The sequence below is a fragment of the Filicampus tigris genome, chromosome 10, assembly GCF_054856515.1.
Source record: "Filicampus tigris isolate MCC_2025a chromosome 10, RoL_Ftig_1.0, whole genome shotgun sequence".
NCBI classification, from domain to species: domain Eukaryota; kingdom Metazoa; phylum Chordata; class Actinopteri; order Syngnathiformes; family Syngnathidae; genus Filicampus; species Filicampus tigris.
Genome location: NC_141226.1, coordinates 21220162 through 21241271, shown reverse-complemented (window position 1 = coordinate 21241271; position 21110 = coordinate 21220162). Strand labels below are relative to the sequence as shown.

Genomic DNA, 21110 nt, shown 5'->3' with positions numbered 1-21110 from the left:
CGCAGTCTACTTTCTTGCTATTTGCATCTTAGACATTCAGCACCATCCATCCATTTTGTGTAGCGCTTGATCTCATTAGGATAGCAGGCGAGCTGCAGCTGACTGAGCGAGAGGTGGTTTACTCTAGACTGGTTGCTAGGCAATCAGAAGGCACGTAGATAACATTCACACAAACATGGATTGATTGATTTATTCGATCAGCTTCAAATTTCAAAGAAAAACAGTCAATACAGAATTTTACAAGAATATAAAGCCAACCAAAAAGGTGAAGCAGTAACTTGTAAAGTCTATGCTCTTCTTTTTACAAGACAAAATGTATTTCAACAAAGAAAACCCATAGAGGCACCAACACAAATTTCATCACCTCCTAGAGTGAAATAAAGTAATGAAAAGAAAACAAATATACTTTAAAAAATGACTACACAAAAAATTCCCATCCAGTCAAGCCAGAAAAACTTTACAATATTTATACAATTTCTTTTATGCTTTTTTATCCAGTATTTTGAAATTCAAACATTGTTTTAAAAGATATAATTGAAATACATATTTCTGAAATTTTGAATTTGGATTAAGTCAGAATTTCAAAGTATTTAAATGAATAAATAAGAGATTATTTGGTTCTATATATTTAGCTAATTTAATGATTCTTGTATATAAAATGGCCAACTGATTATTTTGCAATGGTCTCTTTTTTCCTCTCAGAGCTTCACTTGTATACAATCCACTCACATTAAAAATCCATAGAGCTCATCAAGATATAATAAATCTACTGCCCTCATACCTGTAAGCAGCATTGAATTAAAAAGAAGACAAAGGAATACACCAAAAAAATAATACACACCCAAAAGTAGTTCGAAGTGCTATTTGTTACACGGTAAAAAACATTCAAATACAAAAAAGTTGCCTTTTTGAAAATAGTATAGTTTAAAAAAAATATTAACAAAAAATAAGTGTGTGTAGGAAAAGGCACTATACACATTATTTATTTATTACAATACATTAATACAAATGCATTCTCCTTTTAAAAATCGTATATCAAATGAAATAAAACAAGTACATTCACTTTTAAAATTACTATAAGAAATACAAATAAAGGCACCATATCCATTATTTATTACATGACAACATAATCATAAAAAGACTTAAATTCCTCCTATAAAGTGTGTATCTTAAATGAAAACAAATTCTAAATAAATTCAAACTATGTTCCCTTTTAGTGCAAGCCATACAAATACAAGTAGGCATTACTGTACATTATTTATTACAAAAGATCGTAAAAGGAGTACTGTATCCTAAAGTACAGTGCGGTAATCGCGACTCCTAGTGGAGTTTCCGACGAACTGCCAAGGCTAGCTATCCGCAATTGAGCTTTCTTGCCCACATCGAGATTTAGCAATTCCCCCCCCCCCCAAACACGAGTGTGAAAGATGCAAAGTTCAATTGTTAAACGGCCCGGCAGCCACTGAATAAGCAATAACGCTCCGCAAAGGACCCTTCCTTTCCACCACAAGGCTTTCTAGTAAGTATATCGTAGCTTGCAACGCGTGTGTGTCGTAAAACGCCGTGCTAGCTTTCGCTAGCTTGCTAGCACGGCGGTGCTACCTGCTAGAGCAACAAGAGCCTATTTGCCCAACTTTGAGCTTATGAGACACGAAAAGCGTGGTTTGCGCTCACGTTTACAATGTGCCCCTTTGTACACTTCATTGTGGGATTTCAGTGAAATCGGAAGGAAACGTGTAACATTGGGGCACCGGTATGGTTTGTTTTAAATGAACACCTCGTGTTTTTTTTTTTTGTCCTTCCTCAGGTGATTAAAAAAATCATGTCGGGAATTAAAAGGAAAATAGAAGATGGTGATCCCGACTATGAGGACGTTGCACTAGTCCAAAATAGTAAGCGAAACAAAGCTGCGGAGTTAAGTGGTAAGTCCTTTAAAGCCATGCATACACTGCACACCTGACTTTTGTCATGCGTGTCTTGAGTAATGTCGCTGTCATTGTATTTAGTATAAAACATGTTCTCTGTCTTTAATAGCGCGAGATGCAACAGTCCAGAAGATAGAAGCCATCATCACTGAGCAGTTCTCGTTGGAGATGAAGAACAAAGAGCATGAAATAGATATTATCAGTCAGGTAAACACTCAGTGTACATTTTATTTTCCCTCCCTTTTAGCTTAACCCTGTTCAGTGGTCACCTCTCCATCTCTCCCTGTCCTCTGCATCTTCTGCTAAAAGATATCTATCTAGCTGGCAGCTCGATTTCCATATGATGATATGAATTACAGGCAGAACGTTTGACTGCTTTACAATAATTTGTCATTTAATATTTGTTTAAATTAGCAAAAACTGGCCAATTCTTTGCCCACTGTTTGGGTGCGAGGAGGGAATTTTTGAATGGAATTTTCTTTGTCTTCTGTTGTAATGTATAAAAATAATAATTCATCACCCATGACACTTTCTTTTACCTCCTTCATCCTGCCTGTACTCCTTCCAATCTACATTGTACAATATATAAAATTCTTGCTTACATTTGTGAATTAGAAACAAAAAAGATTATTGTTTTTGTTTCTTAGCGACTCAATGAAGCCCGAAGAATGATGGATAAGTTGCGAGCATGCATAGTGGCCAACTTCTATGCCAACGCTGGCATGGCAAAGATCCAGGAGGTAATCTCCTCAATTTTTAAAATTCAAGCAGCAGTCAACAGGTTTTTTTGTTTTGTTTTTTTTTAAACCCCAACATGACTTTGTATGCTTGCAGAGCTCTAAAAGTGACCCCGCAGCGCTCAACCATCCAGCCATCCGCAGGTTTTTGGAGTTTCCCTCTCGGTCCTCCTCCCCTCTCAATCAGGGTTCCGAGACTCCTTCGCTAGCCCAGTCCGAGTCTGAGTCTCTCTCACAGCATGGAGACAATACCGACAAGGATACAGAGGGAGTGTGGAGGGAGGACAGTGGCAGGCATGAGCGCAGACCTGGTCGCAACACTGGAAAGGTGGACCCAATTACTTGCATGGCTTTGGTGTATTTTTATTGTTATGTGATGGTTGTTAATTCTTTCGACAGTCGCTGAACCGTTTTCAGGAGATTTGTTGACTTTTGAGCTACTACTATAATAATAATCAGAATGATATTAATGGATGCAAGAAATTGCTCCTCAAATGAAGTGATTGATGAGCAAAATTGCTCCTTTCAAGCCTTGCTTTTTAGCAGTTACATTTGTATTTTTTATTGACACGACGATAAAGTGTTAAAATTGTCTTTGGAAACGATGCTGTGGATTGACAATTGTGCTCCTATTATTTCTTGAAGGACACTTTTGGTGTGCCAACAATGCTGGGAAATGAGCAGAGGATGACGTGCCACACCAGTGGCGATGAGGCGTCCAGACTCTATGCAAAGAAGACAATCGTCGTGGGAAATGTTTCCAAGTATGTGACTGAACTCCGCAGTCTTAAGTTCCGCCCGTAGTTGATCAGCTCACAACGTCAAATTTATGATCACATCTTTTATTTCAACGGTTCCCCACACTGGTCCTCGTCACGTGGTTGCAACGTCATCAACACACCCGCTCACTCTTAAAGTTATATTTCTTCCATCGGTGACTCACTCGATTTACGCACACTCGATCTACTACGCAGTCACACTCAAAACTGAACGACTGCGAGAGAAAGCGACAGATGGCGGAACTCAATAAGAGTCCTTAGTGAAATGTGGAATTCATTTTTATTTTGCAAGGGTTGAAATGTGCTTGAAATTTCAATGAAACGGTTTCTTTCACAACACACACATGCAAACAGATGCGAGACGTTTCTTTATATGATCCCCGTTTCCTAAAACTTTTATCAATTTAAATTTTTTACGAGACTTTTGCCCCTCCCCTTGTGTCCCCATAGGTACATTCCTCCCGATAAGCGGGAGGAGAACGACCAGTCGACTCATAAATGGATGGTGTACGTCAGGGGCTCCAGGAAGGAGCCCAGCATTGACCACTTTGTCAAGAAAGTCTGGTTCTTCCTGCACCCCAGCTATAAACCCAATGACCTGGTGGAAGTCAGGTGTGTGCTAATCAGCGCTTGCTTGCTGTTTTTTTTTGTTTTTTTTTTTCAAATTTTTTTCAAGTGTTTGCCTCAGGCAGCTCAGGGCGAAACAAACTTGTTCCAATTAAGCTTTGCTGTCGCGTCACGCTCTCGTCTGTTTACGGGCAACGCCGTGTTTACTTCTTCGACTCCAAAATCATTATTCCGGCATTAGTTTGCTACACCCCTTTCCTAATCTCCCCAGCTAACCTGAAGGAATTTGGAAAACTAGCTGCTTACTAAGAAATTCATTTCAGGGTGGCCTGCTGTCGGGGGAAACATGACATTTGATTAAAAGCTCCTTGATGATGTAGCGTCTCCATTGACAAACCTTCAATTGCGGCTGACGGCTTTTTTCTCCATCGGCCTTTTGCCTTTTTACTTGACACCACAAACAAAAAAAGTACACACATGCAGTGCGGGAGAGCGATGTCACACAATGACTCTGCTCAGAATGACTGAAAGTTTGGCACACCTACTCATGTGCACATTTTGCAGTCACCGAGGAATAACATGCAAATTTAGGGCATGTCTAAATTCAAACAGTGGTTTGGAACAGGAGATTTGTGTTGCAGCGAGTGGAGCCTCTATTGCCAAACGCCATTTGCTGACCTGGGCAAGTCAACCCAAACATTTTTTTTCTAGAATATGTTCTATGCAGGCCCATTAGTTGAAACGGGGCATTCTGATAAATATTGCGTTTGTGGAATAAAATTTAATCCACCCGTTTTTAGCCATCTCTAGGGGAGTCCATTTTGTTACTTCTGTCGACTAAAAATGACATCACAGTTGCTCAGGGCTCAGGTAACGACCAATCACAGCGCCCATGTTTTCTGAAGCTGAGCCATGATTGGTCGTTACCTGAGCCCTGAGCATTTGTGATGTCATTTTCAGTCGTCAGAAGTGGCAAAATGGCCGCCCCCTGAGACGGCTAAAAAGTGCTATATTTTGCTGCTTAACTCATATTCCACAAACGCAATATTAATCAGAATGCCGTGTTTCAACTAGTGGGCCTGCATAGAACGTATTCTTGAAAAAAAATGTTTGGGTTGATTTTCTGCTTCAACAAGGAATAAGTAATCAAATAAAAATCAATGGCCTGAGAAAGTCAGCACTACCAGTATGAGAAAAGAACAATTCGGAAGTCGTCCAGTGTTTCGTAACAGACTGTGTTGACTTTGGTGGCTCTCCTGTTGCCCTTTGACACGATGAAAACAAATGTAACGTTTTGCTTCATTTTGAAGCACTCCCTCTATCAGACCTCCTCAGCTGATATGAGTCACCAGCGGACAAACATGTAAAATAACCACTCCCATTCACGTGTACTGTGTATTCCCCGGAGGTTCAATCCCTTGGTAACGATGGCTCAAAGTTTCAAATGGCGAGCAGTGAGTCACGCAAAAGAAAGCAGTAATCATTTCAGAAGACAAAGGATTACGTTTTAGCTTCGTCATATTAGACGCGGGATGCTTTTTGCATGAACAGCGCGCTGCAGGCTTTGCTGTGTGTCCTTGTCATCTGTTTCAGATAAACTAAAACGAACTTTGGAATGAATACTTGAAGTTTGTTTGTCTTGGTTCTTTATCACATGCTTTGTTGTGGTGACGACAAAAGCAACTTGAGAATTTTGGGATTGTGTGTGTGTTTGTTTTTTTATTTTTTTTTTATTTTTTTTTTTTATGACCTGTACATCCATTCACACAAGAATACTCTTGATGTCATTGTGAATTGTTATGCTTTGCCTCATCCAAGTGACGTATCATCGTTACACACGATGGCGCTCCTGGTCTGGGCGAGGATTTTATCGCGCATGTGGCTTTTTAATAAACGATCTATTTTCTGTGTCAGCAGTCTAAATCCGTCCGGACCGTTCGGCTGATAAGGTTTTTGCGTTGCTATGGGAACGTGGCGCATACGTTTTTTTCACATGCAATGCTCCCTCTTGGCATCATTGCAGGAAGTAGTAAATGCTGTCAAGTATTGAATAACAACAACAACAAAAAAGTAAGCATGTGTTTCTACTACAGAGTTGTGCATTCGAATGACAAATGGGGATTTTTGCATCTATTCTCAGCGAGCCTCCATTTCATTTAACCCGGCGCGGGTGGGGTGAGTTCCCTGTAAGGATCCAGATCCACTTCAAAGACCATCGCAACAAACGTATCGACATCATCCATCAGCTGAAGGTCAGGATCCATCATACTTAACTCGTTCACAAACGCGATTTGACCCTTTTAACCGGGATGATTGCCGTGGCGCTATATTTTCCTGCAGCTTGACCGAACGTACACTGGGCTGCAAACACTGGGGGCAGAGACGGTAAGATAAGTTATTTAAAAAAAAAATTTTTTTGGTGTCATTTATTTGTTTTTATTTTTCAATTCCAAAACTCGTTGCCGGCTATTTTTGTTCCAGGTAGTGGATGTAGAGCTCCAAAGGAATTCTCTCGGCGAGGAATACATCTTGCAGCCGTCCTCCTCCAAGGTGACCCACAGAGCGAACAGCCCAATGACGCTCACCTTAACCTCTCAGCCTTGCGGACCTTCCAGTTCGCCCATCCCGTATGAATCCAGTTTCGACAAAGGTTAACCTAAATGAACCTTTAACCTTTAAGAAGCCAAAGGCTTCTTAGCGCCTATCAAAATACAAAGCTAATATTCTCCTTTGAACTCTTTCCCGGCTTCAGTCAAAGCAGAGACGGGCAGGTCGGCAGGGGGTCACCGCTCAGGCCTCACAGCGGGCGAACGCACGCCGACGCGACCTAAAGCCAGTGACAGGATCACTCTGGGTTGCCACGGCAACTCGGCCTTCCAGCCCATTACAGCAAGCTGCAAGATTGTTCCCCAAGGACAGCCGCCTAGCCCCGCCGAGTCCCCCGGGAAGACCTTCCAACCGATAACGATGAGCTGCAAAATTGTCTCAGGTATCTGTCGTCACCCGGTGGTCATTTCATTCACTGCCGTTGGCAAGTGTACGTTTCAGTTACGTTTTTTTCAATCGGATTGGCGCGCAGTTAAATCCCCCACCCCCGCTGCGCCGTGTCACATCTGGGACTTTGTAATTAATAAATGAGTTTTATACCCTGGTCTCTTGCGCACAGGTTCTCCAATCTCCACGCCGAGCCATTCACCGCTGCCTCGCACGCCCACCTCCTCCACCCCTGTCCACAGCAAACAGAGTTCGTCCTCGGTGCTCAACAACCCTTACGTCATCGTGGACAAGCCGGGCCAAGTGACCGGTGCGGCGTCCTCGTCGGCCGCCTCCGCAGGTAAGCGCTTCACTTCCTGCTCGCTGTGAAGTGAACCCGCGGAAGCGCTGTCTGGGCCGCCCACATACCGAGTCAAAAATGGCTGCGTATTATTGCGCTCTAAAGCAGAAGATGGCCACTACCCTCCGGCGTACTTCTTCCTTTCCCATTTTCATCCTCCGTCCTTTTTCACCACCACAAATTTAGACTGCAAGCACTCTCAGCCTTCTCTTTTTTTTTTTTTTTTTTTTTTTTCTGCCTTGTTCCAAACATCGGCATTCGAAAAGTGTGATGAGGCAGCAGGGGGGATGCTGGATGAGAGGTTGCCATGGTGACAGAGATTGTGTTTCACGGTCATATTAGGAGGATGGTGAAAACTGCAAACAAACCCGGCATTCCTCACCTCCTGACAAGTGTCGTTTTTAGCAGATTTATTCCCGCCGACACGTCAACATCAACCTCGCAAAGAACTTGAAAATCCTCTCACCAAGATAGCCGTGTGTTTTTTTTCTTCCTAAATCCAGTGCAGCTGATGTGGGTGTTGCAAAAGTTAATGCAGTGGGTGAGGAATAACAACACCCGCTCAAAGACGCTCTGCCAAGAAAATAGACTCTTGGCAAAGCAGATGGCTGAAAGTGTTTGAAGCAGATGTCAGGAACTTCATCCTCTGTCATGGCTGCCACGACTTCCTGTGTTTATGTGGACATTTCTCCGCAGGAAGTCCCTCGGCCAAACAGTCTGCAGCTCAGGGAACCCGCTCTCCGGCTCCCAAAGTTCACACAGGCACGTTCCTCTCATCTGGAATGAAAGTGAGTTGAATATTGATTGTTTTCAGAGTGACCTTGAAGAGGGAAGTCAACCCAAACATATTTTTTTTCAAGAATGCGTTCCCAGCAGGCCCACTAGTTGAAACACGGCATTCTGATTCATTTTGCGTTTGTGGAATATAAGTTAAGCAGCAAAATGCACTCGTTTTTAGCCATCTCAGGGGGCGGCCATTTTGTCTTCTGTCGACTGAAAATGAGATCACAACTGCTCACAATGACCAATCGCGGCTGACCTGTTTTCTGAATCTGAGCCGTGATTGGTCATTGTGAGCAGTTGTGATGTCATTTTCAGTAAACAGAAGACAAAATGGCCGCCCCCCTGAGATGGCTAAAAACGAGTGGATTAACACTTATTCCACAAACGCAATGTTTACCAGAATGCCTTGTTTCAACTAGTGGGCTTGCATAGAACATATTCTTGAAAAAAAAAAATGTTTGCGTTGCTTTAAATTCGCCCCTTAAAAACAGTTGTAAAACAGTCTTACTATAGCTGTATCTTTGTGTCTTTTCTTTTCTTTTTTTTAAATTCAAGATGCCTAAATCATGTGTTTCCCAACCTACATTGAGCCAGTACCAAATTATTATGCAAACTCTGTTTTTCTCAGTTTTTTATAAATAGTCTATCTATAGCAGGTTCTATTTGCATAGACTATTTGTCAAAATCTGAGACAAACAACTTTTGCAATAATAACACGATGTATGCTATTTTGGAAAAATCCCTCGGCATGGACAACATTTTCTGCCCGTTTCGTGCTTTCAATTTTGCGTGTGTTTACATACATTTACAATGTGTTCAAAATATTTTAATTACATGTTGGAGGGATGAAAACAATGTTTTTTATTTGCCGCCTCTATTGTAGATTTTCACCTATAGCAGGTCGATCTAGAACGTATCCCCTGCAATGAACGGGGGTTCACTCTACATACAGGTGTATTCTTTCAAAATTCAGGTTTTACCGCCGTAACACAAAGCTCAGATCAGGTCAGATGGTACACTTGATTTTTATGTATTTGTGATATCCCACGAGAATACAATAGGCAGGATCTTATTTTAGAGAGTCATAAATATTAATAATGAGGCCTAAAAATGGTATAATGGGTGCACCTAAATGCTTCCTGCGTGTGTTTGTTTACAGGTTATCATCAAGCAAGAGCCAGGGGAAGTTTCAACGCAGCAGCAGCAGCAGCAGCAGCAGATGGCTTCGACGGCAACCACCCAACAGCAACCAGCTGCCGCAGCGTCACATCAATTTGTTTCAGTCAAAGGAGGACATATGATCTCCATGTCAGCTCAGAAGCAGACGGGAGGAGGATCGGGGGCTGCGGCAAACAAGGTCAGTCCGTCTTACAATGTCGTTTTTGTGTCAATAGCTAATCATTCACCAAAACGTCGAGGCCTTTTGGGGTAAAATATCAGGATGAACTAAAAATGCACGTGAGGCTATTTAGTTCTACTTTTACAATTTTAACCTTTTGAGGGGGACATGGACCTGAATGGTAAAATTTACAACCGCTGTTTGATGCATGAATCAACCAATACATGTCCTTGTTTAATTCAGATTTGTCATCAAACATAATGCTGTTCACATTTTGACATCATAAGACCAAGATGATGGCCTAACTGAATATCGACAGTACCTCGCTCCGTCCCTTCTCAGCGGCAAGTGGTCACTGAGCTTAGTGTCAGAGGGTTTAACCAGCAGTTTGCAACAGGGAGAGCGGAAGAGTCACAGAAAGGAATAGAAGTGGACTTCCTTGGATATGTATTGGTCGATACATGGATTGAACAGCTGTTGTGAATTTTGCCCTTCAGCTCCTTGTTAGAGAACAGCAAGTTATGCAAACAAGCACTAGTCTGAAACATTGAACAGTTGGACACCTGCGTTTTGGGTTTCCCCTGGAATTTGACCCAAAAGCCGGATATCCGGATATACTTATACAGTATAAAGTACAAAGTACATTGTGTTGTTGGACGCTCCTGTGGTCCTCTTCCCGTTACTAGATGTTAGGCATTCCGGTGAGTTCAACGCTCCAGTCTGCGGTGAAACAGGTGGCCATCAGCAGTGGGCAGATTCTGGTCGCCAAGGGCAACCCCTCCGCCTCTAAGGTGGTGGGTGGGAAGCAGGTTTTGGCTCAGGGGGTGGCAAAAGCCATTGTCAGCGGAACGGGTGGCATCTCCGGCCAGCAGGCGACAGCCAAGGCGGGCGGGGGTTCCGGCGGCAAGACTGGAGGTCAGAGTTCGCTCTGGCGCAAAAATTCCCTCTTCAATGTATCAGCGTGGTTGTGAATCGTCTTGTGTCTATTTTGCACGTAGTGATGGCGACTCTTCAACTGCCTGCCAACAACCTGGCTAATCTTGCCAATTTGCCTCCGGGCACAAAGCTCTACCTGACCACCAACAGCAAGAACCCCTCAGGGAAGGGCAAGCTGCTCCTCATCCCACAGGGAGCCATCCTCCGAGCCTCCAATGCAGGTTAGACACCTTTTGGCTTATTTTTATCAATCAATCAATCAATCAATCACATTTTATTTATATAGCACTTTTCATACATAAAAATGCAACTCAAAGTGCTTTAAAACATTCAAAGCAAAACATAGAATTATCTTCAATCAAAAGAAAAGATAAATTATTTAAAAGTTGTTGAAAGCCAAACTAAAAAGGTGTGTCTTGAGCTTCCTCTTAAAAATATCAACAGTCTCTGCAGACCTGACATCCTCTGGCAGGCTATTCCAAAGGTGAGGACCAAAATGGTGCTCTGCAATACAGACATTCACAACAGTATCATCAATACGCTTCACTCTCATTCAGAATTTATTCACCCGGCTGACCAAAATCTGAATTTGTTCCTGAAATGTTGCGTATATTGCGCAAGTCCTCACTTTTAGTCACTGGACACTTGATTAGGGACGCCCGCAGTTAAGATCCAATGCAAGATCTTGAGTTGAGCTCACAGTTAGCATTATCCCTTCTGAAGAAATTATTCTTTTTTTTTTTTATCGGATCATAATAGGTGTATAATGAGGTACGCAGTAATTCTGAACATGCTGGATGAAGCAGGTTTTTTTTCTGTATGTTGATGTAGTAATATGAAGTCAATTGTCTTCAGTATCAAGGGTTAGCATCCTGGCCAAAAGCATTTTACCCTGACATTTCCTCCACGCCTCCCCTTGTATTAAATATATCACTGTTAGCTAAAGTTAGGCGCGTATCCTTGAGGAACCAACTTCATAAATGACTACCACTTCCACAGGGCATTTTAAGTGGCAGTTCCAGATTCAGATAGCTTTTTTTTTTTTTTCCTCCTCTGGGCTTTTGAGTCATTCGTGGTCATCTGTTCCCCTCCAAAGCAAACTAGAAGGCTTCGCTCTGCACGTTCATTGTCAAATTGTATTGAAATGCATTTGAAATGACTCAAGTTATTGTTTACGATGAAAAGTAGTGGGACAATTCTTGATGGGATTTGTGACTGGTGTGCTCTTGTCTAATGAAGGTCAGCAGTCTCAGAGCAGCTCGTCAGCGGGCGCAGGGGGCACTCAGACTTCCTCAGCTTCCTCATCCAGCAGTTTGCCTTCCAACCTTTCATACACATCCTACATCCTTAAACAGACCCCTCAGGTGGGTACAATGACCACGCAAACTTTAGACATACTCTGCATGGTTGTCACATGAAGCAACGCTCAGCAGTACTCTTTCATTCTATATTTAATCAAAACCTGGTTGGGAAACGAACGCGGCGAACGTCGACCATCTTTTATACATTTTAGCTAGCGATGTGCTTTTTATACAATGGCAGGACATGCAACATTCATTTCCATCCTCTCAGATATTTTATTCTAGTCCACGGATGGAGACTTTCTAAATCCTCGAAGCAGCACTTATCCAGTCGCCACTTTTAGAACAGCGCTACCTTTTGCGTTGAGCTATCAAATCCACAGAGCGCAGAACTGCTATTCCTTCAAGCAATGGGCTTAATAAAAAGAAATGTATCACTAATTGTTGATAATGAAATGACTCAGCATGTTTGGTGGCTCTGGCCATGTCTATTTTTAGGGCACATTTCTAGTGGGACAGCCGTCACACGGCTCAGGGAAGCAAGGGAGTTCTGGTGTGGCAGCACACGCGACGTCATCTCCATCGACCGCTCCTCAGCAAGCCATCAGGGTCACAGCTGGACAGAAGGCTGCCATTTTGGCTCAGGTAGGAAACTCTAGTGCGCAATGTGATTAATCGTGGTCAAAACCTTATGTTGCAGCTACCTTGCTTCCTTATGAAACTGAATGTGTTAAGTACAGGATGCTGTGAACCCTCATTTATCAAACAGGGATATGTTCCGGGCCCACACACACCGTCAAACTGCCACATAAAAAAAAAAGAGGATTAAGAAATGTATATTTCAACACTAAAATGTTAGCTTTAATGCTAATATCTATTGTGGCTCAGATTCCGAAAACGAATCAGCCGTGATTGGTCGTTGTGAGCAGTTGTGATGTCATTTTCGGTCGACAGAAGACAAAATGGCCACCCCCAGAGATGGCTAAAAAGGAGTGCATTTTGCTGCTTAACCTATATTCCACAAACGCTTTAAAAATTAATCAGAATGCCGTGTCTCAACTAGTGGGCCTGCTGGGAACATATTCTTGAAAAAAATCTGTTTAGGTTGACTTCCGTTTTAAGCAGCAAAATCCACCCATTTTTAGCCATCTCATGGGACGGCCATTTTGTCACTTCTCTCGACTGAAAATGACATCACAGACCCTCCGGGCTCAGGTAACGACCAATCACGGCTGATATGTTTTCTGAAGTTTAGCCATGATTGTTCGTTATCTGAGCCCTAAGCGGCTGTGATGTCATTTTCAGTCGACAGAATTGACAAAATGGCCGCTCCAAGAGATGGCTAAAAACGGCTGGATTAACTCTTAATTCCACAATCTCTATATTAATCAGAATGCTGTGTTTGAACTAGTGGAACACTTGACCGTGGGAAAACGTTTGAAATGTTTGTGTTACGACAAACGTCAGATGGTTGGCTGTTCCCAGGGCGCTCAGGTGAAGTTGTCGGACGGCTCCGTGAAGACGGTGACAACGGCAGGCCACTTATCCAAGCCGGGGACGACTACGCTGAGAATGACCGGCGGAGTCATCACTGCCGCCAGCTCCACTTCCAGCTCGGTCAGCACTGTGGCGGTTGGCAACCAGCAGCAGGTTATTTTCCTGACTTGTTTTCCTTTATTACACTTGCATCAGCAAGCAACAGGCACAAAGTACAAACATATAGAGTACAGCGACCTGCTTACATTAAAACACAAAAAAATCGGGAGGGGGGAGTCGTTATTAACGACTGGAAGTGCAAAAATTGTTGACGTGTGAAAAACTGGCTTGTGGTGATTCAACAAGAGGCAACGGGAAGGCTTCGTTAACCGAAAATCTAAAGTCAGCACAAGTCCCACTGGCTCCTGCACAAATGAAACACTTTCTGATGCACAAAAGGATCACTCAGCATCTTTTTCCTTTTGGCATAGTTCGTGGAATTGTGTGGACTCGCTGTGAGAGGCATGAACAAATGCTTTGTCTTTGTGGATTCCATAAAACCAATGATCTGCAAAGCTCCCTCACAGAGATGCACGGCACCGGGAAGCGCAAAGAAAAGATGAAGGAAAGCAAACGTGAACAGACTGCAGAATTACCTTGAAAAATGCTTTTACAACTAGTGGAATAGTGGCTATTAATAACCTCAGTCAATGTATTTTTTTTGGTTGGTGGGGCAACGACCAAGAAAGGAAGCCGTTACGTTTTGGTGTGCAACATCTTTTCACTGTTCACTATTTCTGGAATATTTTCCCCATTTTTTAAAATACAATTTCTTCCTCTCTGTAAATACAATGGATAGGGATGAGTAGAAACCACAATGTGAATAATTGCCGCCCCCCTCCGGCCTCCAATTTTTATAATTGTCTCTACTACTAGTTTAAGATGTAAATGTACCACATACCGTGATCCCAAACACGTCATTTCAAACTCATCTTAGAACATTATCCTTACTAATAAATGATTTTGCCAATCAGCGTAGCAAAAAACATACACCTGCGGCAAAAAGACTCTCCGTAACTTCCACTAACAACCCAGGCTAAACTTTGCTCCTCTCTGACATAGGATGACATTCTCTCAATCAGAATGTTGCTATATCTTGGACATACTTCCTTGACACCAATTACGACTTTCCTATTAGAGCTTTGGCACCATCTTGTGGCATCATAGGGCGTTAGAGCACAAAAACGGACAATCTGGTGAGTTTTTTTCGGTGAATAGATACGGATAGGTTCCACAGGAAAAAAGCGAAGAGTCATCATCATCATCATCATCAACATCATACTGACAAAATTCAGGGACATTCAGTGTGCATTGTGTCGATCCAAATTTGGATTGTTTGGCCTGCGTTCAGGTAGAGTGAAGCGTGTACAGGCAGCTATTTAAGTCCAAAATGTTTCAATTTGCTTTGCTTTATATTGTAACTTTTTAAAAATAATAATGGCCTAAGTCATTTTTCCCATTTTTTTTTTTTCAGAAAGCACGAAAAACTGAACCAAATACTGGTTACATTATATTTATTAATAAATTCATTTCAGGAATAGAATGGATTAATCTTCTTGAATAAGGATGTACCCAATTTTAGCAGAGATTTCCAGCATCCTGAGGAGATGTTTAAGGCACTTTTTTTTTTTTTATTGTCGTCAAAATATGACTTTTTTATTTTAATGATATACAGTATTAATTAACTGCCACGTTCTGTGTTCGATGCAGGCTTCTGATGGTGGGAAATCCGCCTCCCAGTACCACTCTCTCCTGATGGCAGCCAATCAAGCAGCAGTGATCAGTGCTGCCAAGAGCGCCAGTGCAGCAGGAGGCGGCAGTTTGTCCAAGACCGCCATGGCCACCTTAGTCAAAAGTGCCGCAAACTCTGCCGCAATGGCCAAAAGTGCTGCTGGTTCAGCCGGTGCTGCGGTAAATGTGGCCAAGGGCGTCGTCGCCAGCGCGCCCGTTGCCGCCATGGCAAAGGGTGCGGGCGCGGGCGCCGTGGCGCCGAAAAGCGGTAGTACGTCACTGGTCACGGCAGCGTCACTGGTCAGTGGGATGGCGGCGGCGGCGGCGGCGGGAGGAGGAGGAACAGGAAAGACTGCTTCAACCATCTCAGGTAGGTCTGAAAAGATCTCACTAAATATGACCACGTTGATTTCAATTTCAAGAGCTTTTTGTTTGAAAACAGGCATGCTGAAAATCCACTCTGGAGGTTCCAACTCACAGCAGACAGTCTTGACCATCCCTGCTAACCAGCTCAAGCAGCTTGGGGTGGGCAGCGGGTCAGGAGCAATGCAGACCATACTCATGCCTCTTGGCAAAGGTGAGCCTTGATTTTGATTTTGATTTATTTATTTATTTTTTTTTTTCCTGGAAACATTTGTTTGTCTTCCACTAACACTTCCAATTCCATCACTTTTTATACATCATTTTGCACCAGTTGGCACCCGCTGTTTGGGGTCTTAGTAAATCAGGTTCGTGGTGTTTTGGAACCATCGCTACCTGTTCCGACATGTTTAGCTTACATATACTCTGTAACTACCAAACGATTAAATTCTGAAGGACAATTTTTGTGGAGTTGGAGGAGTACGCACGCACGGACGGACGTATCCGGGCCCGGACGAATGACACTCGCTTTTCCATTGCCACAGTGAAGACGGAGCCGTGTGCTGGCACAGCTGTCACAGCCGGTCCGTCGCCCCCGGCAACGGCCCCCGTCCCCACATCCGCCCACGTTCCATCCGCGGCTGCCACGGTCAAGCAGGAGCAAGGCGCCGATCATTCTGCGCATGACCTCATCAAGTACAAATGGCTGCTTCTGTTACACTCGCAGCCGAAACGCATTCTGTCTACTCTGCAGAAATTTCTTGCGCAGTCGAGTACACACCCGAGTAGAAAAGGATTATCTCTGCTAATGAGTTAATAATGACTTGCTCTCTCCTCAGCACGGAGCACGTAGAGACCATGATGCAGCTGCTGACAGCTGTGGTGAAGAAGTTCCCGCTCATCGTGCCGGATAAGTGTAAGCGAGCGTTACGTTTGGCTGAATGAGAGACTACTCACTGAAAATGCAAACTGCGAGGGCAGTCATTTGAGTTGACGTTTGAGTCTTATGTGGCTTCCCATTTAGCTGAAGACTCGCATCCATTCTGTGCCTCTTCAACTGAACAGTATTATTCCTGGAATATTGGCAAACGCAGGGCATCAGAGGTGGGTTGCTATTTTTATTCCGGCCATTTTCCGATTATTTTGCAATCCCTCGCACTTCAAACACTCTTTGCGTGCACCTTCATCTTAATAAACAACATTTTGTTTTGAGTAAAGATGTAATTGAAACCGCAGCGACCTGACTTTTACGGAAATGCGGGTCGTGGTTCGGCGGATTTTTTTTTTTTTTTGCTTTGACTGAAAATCAAAAATGCCAGACAATTCTTCCCAAAAAATACATTAGGCTGTTTAATGCCGCTACCAGTTGAAATTGACTATAAAACGAAATATATAGCAAAGAGAAATATACATGCATGTAAAAAAAAAAAAAAAAAAAAGAGGATTTGCGATAAGTTTGTTTTTTAGGTTTGTGTTTTCGCCACGCTGCACATCCTGAGTCATCTCGCTTTCTGCCTTCCTCATGTCTTCGCATCTGCTCGGACGCGTCTCCCTTATCTCCTCTTAATTGTTTCATCGATCCCATGCCGTGCCACCCTTGGCCTCCAGAAATGCCTTTCAGATGAGCCCACAACAAAATATTTGATGGACATTTACTTCTACTGTACTCAGAGCACATCCTCAGCGGCTCAGTTTGGAGTTCACAAAATAGATTAAGTGTTCTTAATAAATGTTGATGGGTTGTTTTTTTTTCCCCACAAGAAATATTCAAACAAATGTGGTTTGCTTGTTGGATACAAAAAAATGCTAATAAAAATGCATGTATGATAAAAGATTAGCATTCTTTCTGCAATTGCAAAAGAAAAATTATTCATGGCGCAATGTCAAATCGTATGATATAAATAAAGTTTTCCGCAATACTCCAATTATTTGAGATGCTTTAGTGCGCTGTAAATTTGATTCATTTGTTTTAAGGTGCGTTTGAGCCAACGATGGAGGCTGCAGTTAATTGTGTGAGAGAATGCGAAGTGCCGTTTGAAATAAGTAAGTTGCACACGCATGTCTGTTTGTAGCTTCAGCGGGCGGTGGTTGTCAAGCGGACTATCCAGAATGTGTTGGACCACTCGCCTCGCCTCCAAGCTCTGACGCCCCCAAAGACCAGAGAGGTGGTTCAGTGGTGTCGGCAGAGGGGCTACACCCCGCCTGACCCCGAACCCCAGCACAAGAATGACGACGAGTCCATCGAGGACGTCCTCACGCAGATTGACAGTGAGCCAGGTGTGTGTGCCTGGAATTTATTTGTCGCTTTTTTTTTTTTTTTTTCAACAGTGTATACCATGCATTGTGGATTCTTTTCAAGTAAACAATCGGTGACGGGTCGTTGATTTCCAATCACACTTTTTTTTTTTTTTTTCATTGGAAATGATACAAAGTGGCGGCCCGTTTGCCTCTCGCTCGAGAGGTTTTGGCTGGTGAGCAGACCAGTACGTACCCCGCCTTTTGCCCAAATTCAGCAGCGGTAGGCTCCAGTTCGGCTGCAACCCTGCAATGAGGATAAATGCCACAGAGAATGGACCATATGAAGTGGATTCTTTTGTTCCAGACTCCTATAACTTTTATTCACTGATCTGGAGCTGTCGTATTTAACGTTCTTAACTGCCATGCGATTATCGAGGGAAAGAGAGCGTGAAAACAAGCCAATAAGCGATGCTCCTCCCTTCAAAATTTTATCCTCAGAGTGTCCCAGCACGCTGAGCAGCAGCGACGAGCTGGTGCTGCGCCTGGAGCAGATGCAGGCTCTGCTGAAGACCGAACCGGAGGAGGCCGACGACGAGATCGTGGACATCGTCACCGTGACGCCGCCACCAAAAGTCAAGGTCAAGGAGGAGGAGCAGGAAGCCGACACGGAGCCCAAGTTCTTCTTGGGGCCTTGCTCGGCGGCCCAGTTTGTCAACGAAGCAGCTCAGCAGGTTGGGAGCACCTGGAGCCGAACATTGTTCACATTGCTGTGAGCCTTTTCCGGGAGAATATGGCCCTTTTAAAACTTGAATTTGTCCCTCCCAGATTGGGATCACTTTCCATCCCGTGGAGGTGGAGAAGAACCTCTTTGCTCCGGTGGTTGAAGACATGATTGTGAAGGTCAGTCACATGTTACGGCAGAGCCTCCGTTTTCCCGCACTCTACTTGGATCGAAGGCGATGAATTATACAGCATGCCCTCGTAGTACTGCAGGTTTCACCTCGCGCTGTGCAGGGATGAGCGTTCTTCCGTCTCGTGACTAAAGTGCGTGCGTGTGTGTGTGTGTGTGTGTGTGTGTGTACACTGCAGGCAACAGAGCAGTTGGCCAGTGACATCTTAAGAGAAGCTCTGGCCGGTGCCTTCGCCAAATCCCCTCACAACAGGTCAGCTCAAGTATTCCTCTAACACGCAACCGGCTCCATCCTCCATGTGGACCTCATGTGTATTATTCTGAACATTCTTTTTTTTCTTTCTTTTTTTTAATTAAAGCACACATTGTTTTTTTTTTTTTTTTTTTGCCAATGACGTCACAAGCCGGCTGACATACCCAAAAGTGGGATTAGCAGCTGGAGCATTGATGCAGAAGGCAGCTAGTAGCCGTGAGGACTAAATGCGAATTGCCGCAACACATCGTCATACATACGTCATGGTAATACGCTTCGGTTCGGCGCAAAGACAAGATCACACACACACGAGCGGGACGCTCGTCCCCGATGGGTTATGAGGGAGCCACTGGGCTTGCTGCGCTCGCCGCCTCCGGAGTCCCGTACAGACTGACTAGAGTGAAATTTAGCGCTTGGTAGCGTTCCAAGTTAGGAACGTATCGAGTTTGCGTACGGGAATTCCCGTAACATTTGGCAGCTCTGCGTTTCCCCGCATAAACGCCCATTCGCAGGTTTTGCATTTCGATGTGTTTCGATTTGGACTCGCAAACGACGATGCGAAACCGCTTATTTTCCAGGGCTCCGAGAGAAATCACAGCCATGAACATCCACCAAGCCGTCTGTAGCATCCCCACCTGTGACTTCCTCACCAACGCGCACATGGGCTGCCTGGCCAAGGACAACTGAGGCCGGACGCAGACCGGGACCTCGCCAAACTGACATGTACTGCGCCCGACCGACACTGACAACGCAGAGGAAGTCTCCCGGCTCCACATTCCCGCCAGAAAGGTTTTCTCCCTTACCGATCTCAATGACTTGATCACTGAAGGGCTCACCGCCTCGCTGCTCCCGGATGCCGCAGCAATGCTCCCGCTGGGAGTCAAGTGGCCACGGATAGTTGCACTCTCGCTTACCTCATCAGCAGATTATTTTTCTAGTTTCCTGTCACAAAGCCTGCTCACTAAATGAAGCCCGGGCCAAATCCACCACGGACCGACTGACACTACTTTATGTATTCCGATTCCTGCCCTCCCTTGAGCACGGGCGGGAAAGCAAATCTGCTGTTGCCGCGGCAACCAAGGATCTGCCATGGTGAGCGTCTTTTCACGTCGTACTGTATCGTGTTAATTACGCTCGCGCCATTGTGGGGGTTTTGTTCACGCGCCGCGTCCCAAACCGTGTCATTCGCGTCGATTGGTAAGGTTCATAATATGTTGACGTCATTGTTTTTATGACGGTATGTGTTGTAGTCACCAGTCTCAGTATTTATATCGGTCAACTCATTGTTGTACGCTCTTTGTGATCAATGTGAAATAGATTCCGTTTGCAAGTCTGTTTTATATTTTTATCCCAAGATCATACCCTGACAACGGTGTGTATGCGCGTGCGTGTAAATGCCAGAGGTCTGTGAGTGTGTAATCGACCGATACCGCGTTGGTATCGACGTTGAGTGTGCGACTTTGCATTTTGTGGGCGCGTATTACTGAACAAGTGTTGGTCTGAGTGGATGTTGAGGCTATTGAACCAAACGAGAGTAGACAATACCCCCAATGTTGTTTTTTTCCATGTTCCAGTGAAAACCAAAAATATCAATATTCTTGTAATAAATAACAACAACAACAAAAAGCCCAAGCGAGTTCTGTCAATATTTGAATTTGAATGTGATTGGTTAATCCCGAACATATCCACAACCCAGTGTGTACTCTTCATGCAAAACACTTTTTTTTTTTTTTTTTTAATTGAATTGGACAGCTTAACGCGGAAGTCAACCCAGACATATTTATTTTAAGCATATGTTCCCAGCAGGCCCACAAGTTGAAACACGGCATTCTGATTCATTTAGCGTTTGTGGAATATAAATTAAGCAGCAAAATGCACTCGTTTTTAGCCCTCTCTGGGGGCGGCCATTTTGTCTTCTGTCGACTGAAAATGACATCACAACTGCTGGCAAAGACCAATCACGGCTGACCTGTTTTCTGAATCCGAGCCGTGATTGGTCCTTGTGAGCAGTTGTGATGTCATTTTCAGTCGACACAAGACAAAATGGCCGCCTCCGGAGATGGCTAAAAACGAGTGGATTAACACTTATTCCACAAAAACAATATTCATCAGAATGCCCTGCTTCAACTAGCGGGCTTGCATAGAACCTATTCTTGGAAAAAAAAAAAATGTTTGCGTTGACTTCCACTTTAAAGTTTACCATCAAGATGGAAAAAGTTTGGACATGATTTCTTATGGTCACTTTTTTTTTTTTTTTTTTTTTATATCACAGAAACTTTGCATTTGAACAGGGTTGTATAGACTCCCCCCCCCCCCATGTAAGTGTTTCATATAATGGATGGATGGATGGCTCTAGTAAGTCTGTTTACATTGATTGCATC

At 43.8% G+C, this 21110-nt stretch overlaps 1 protein-coding gene across 1 annotated transcript; it reads left to right on the top strand.

The window, feature by feature from the left end:
• The first annotated feature begins 1356 nt into the window (after nucleotides 1–1356).
• Nucleotides 1357–20361, top strand: yeats2 (YEATS domain containing 2). Its single transcript, XM_086043607.1, has 29 exons — nucleotides 1357–1519; nucleotides 1808–1922; nucleotides 2035–2132; nucleotides 2573–2665; nucleotides 2760–2990; nucleotides 3308–3426; nucleotides 3892–4053; nucleotides 6149–6260; nucleotides 6349–6393; nucleotides 6490–6658; nucleotides 6761–6997; nucleotides 7175–7342; nucleotides 8039–8130; nucleotides 9285–9482; nucleotides 10151–10379; nucleotides 10463–10621; nucleotides 11640–11764; nucleotides 12200–12346; nucleotides 13187–13351; nucleotides 14948–15338; nucleotides 15411–15545; nucleotides 15874–16024; nucleotides 16168–16244; nucleotides 16353–16432; nucleotides 17401–17605; nucleotides 18065–18297; nucleotides 18392–18466; nucleotides 18656–18729; nucleotides 19308–20361. Exons 2-29 carry the CDS (start codon nucleotides 1823–1825, stop codon nucleotides 19414–19416), a joined length of 4179 nt encoding a protein of 1392 aa, XP_085899733.1. The 5' UTR covers nucleotides 1357–1519; nucleotides 1808–1822; the 3' UTR covers nucleotides 19417–20361.
• The last annotated feature ends 749 nt before the right edge of the window (nucleotides 20362–21110 follow it).

Coding starts and splice junctions, on each gene's coding strand:
- yeats2 (XM_086043607.1), top strand. CDS start 1,823: ATGTCGGGAATTAAAAGGAAAATAGAAGATGGTGATCCCGACTATGAG. Junction 7,343..8,038: donor CTCGTCGGCCGCCTCCGCAG/GTAAGCGCTTCA, acceptor ATTTCTCCGCAG/GAAGTCCCTCGGCCAAACAG. Junction 16,433..17,400: donor GCAAACGCAGGGCATCAGAG/GTGGGTTGCTAT, acceptor GTCTGTTTGTAG/CTTCAGCGGGCGGTGGTTGT.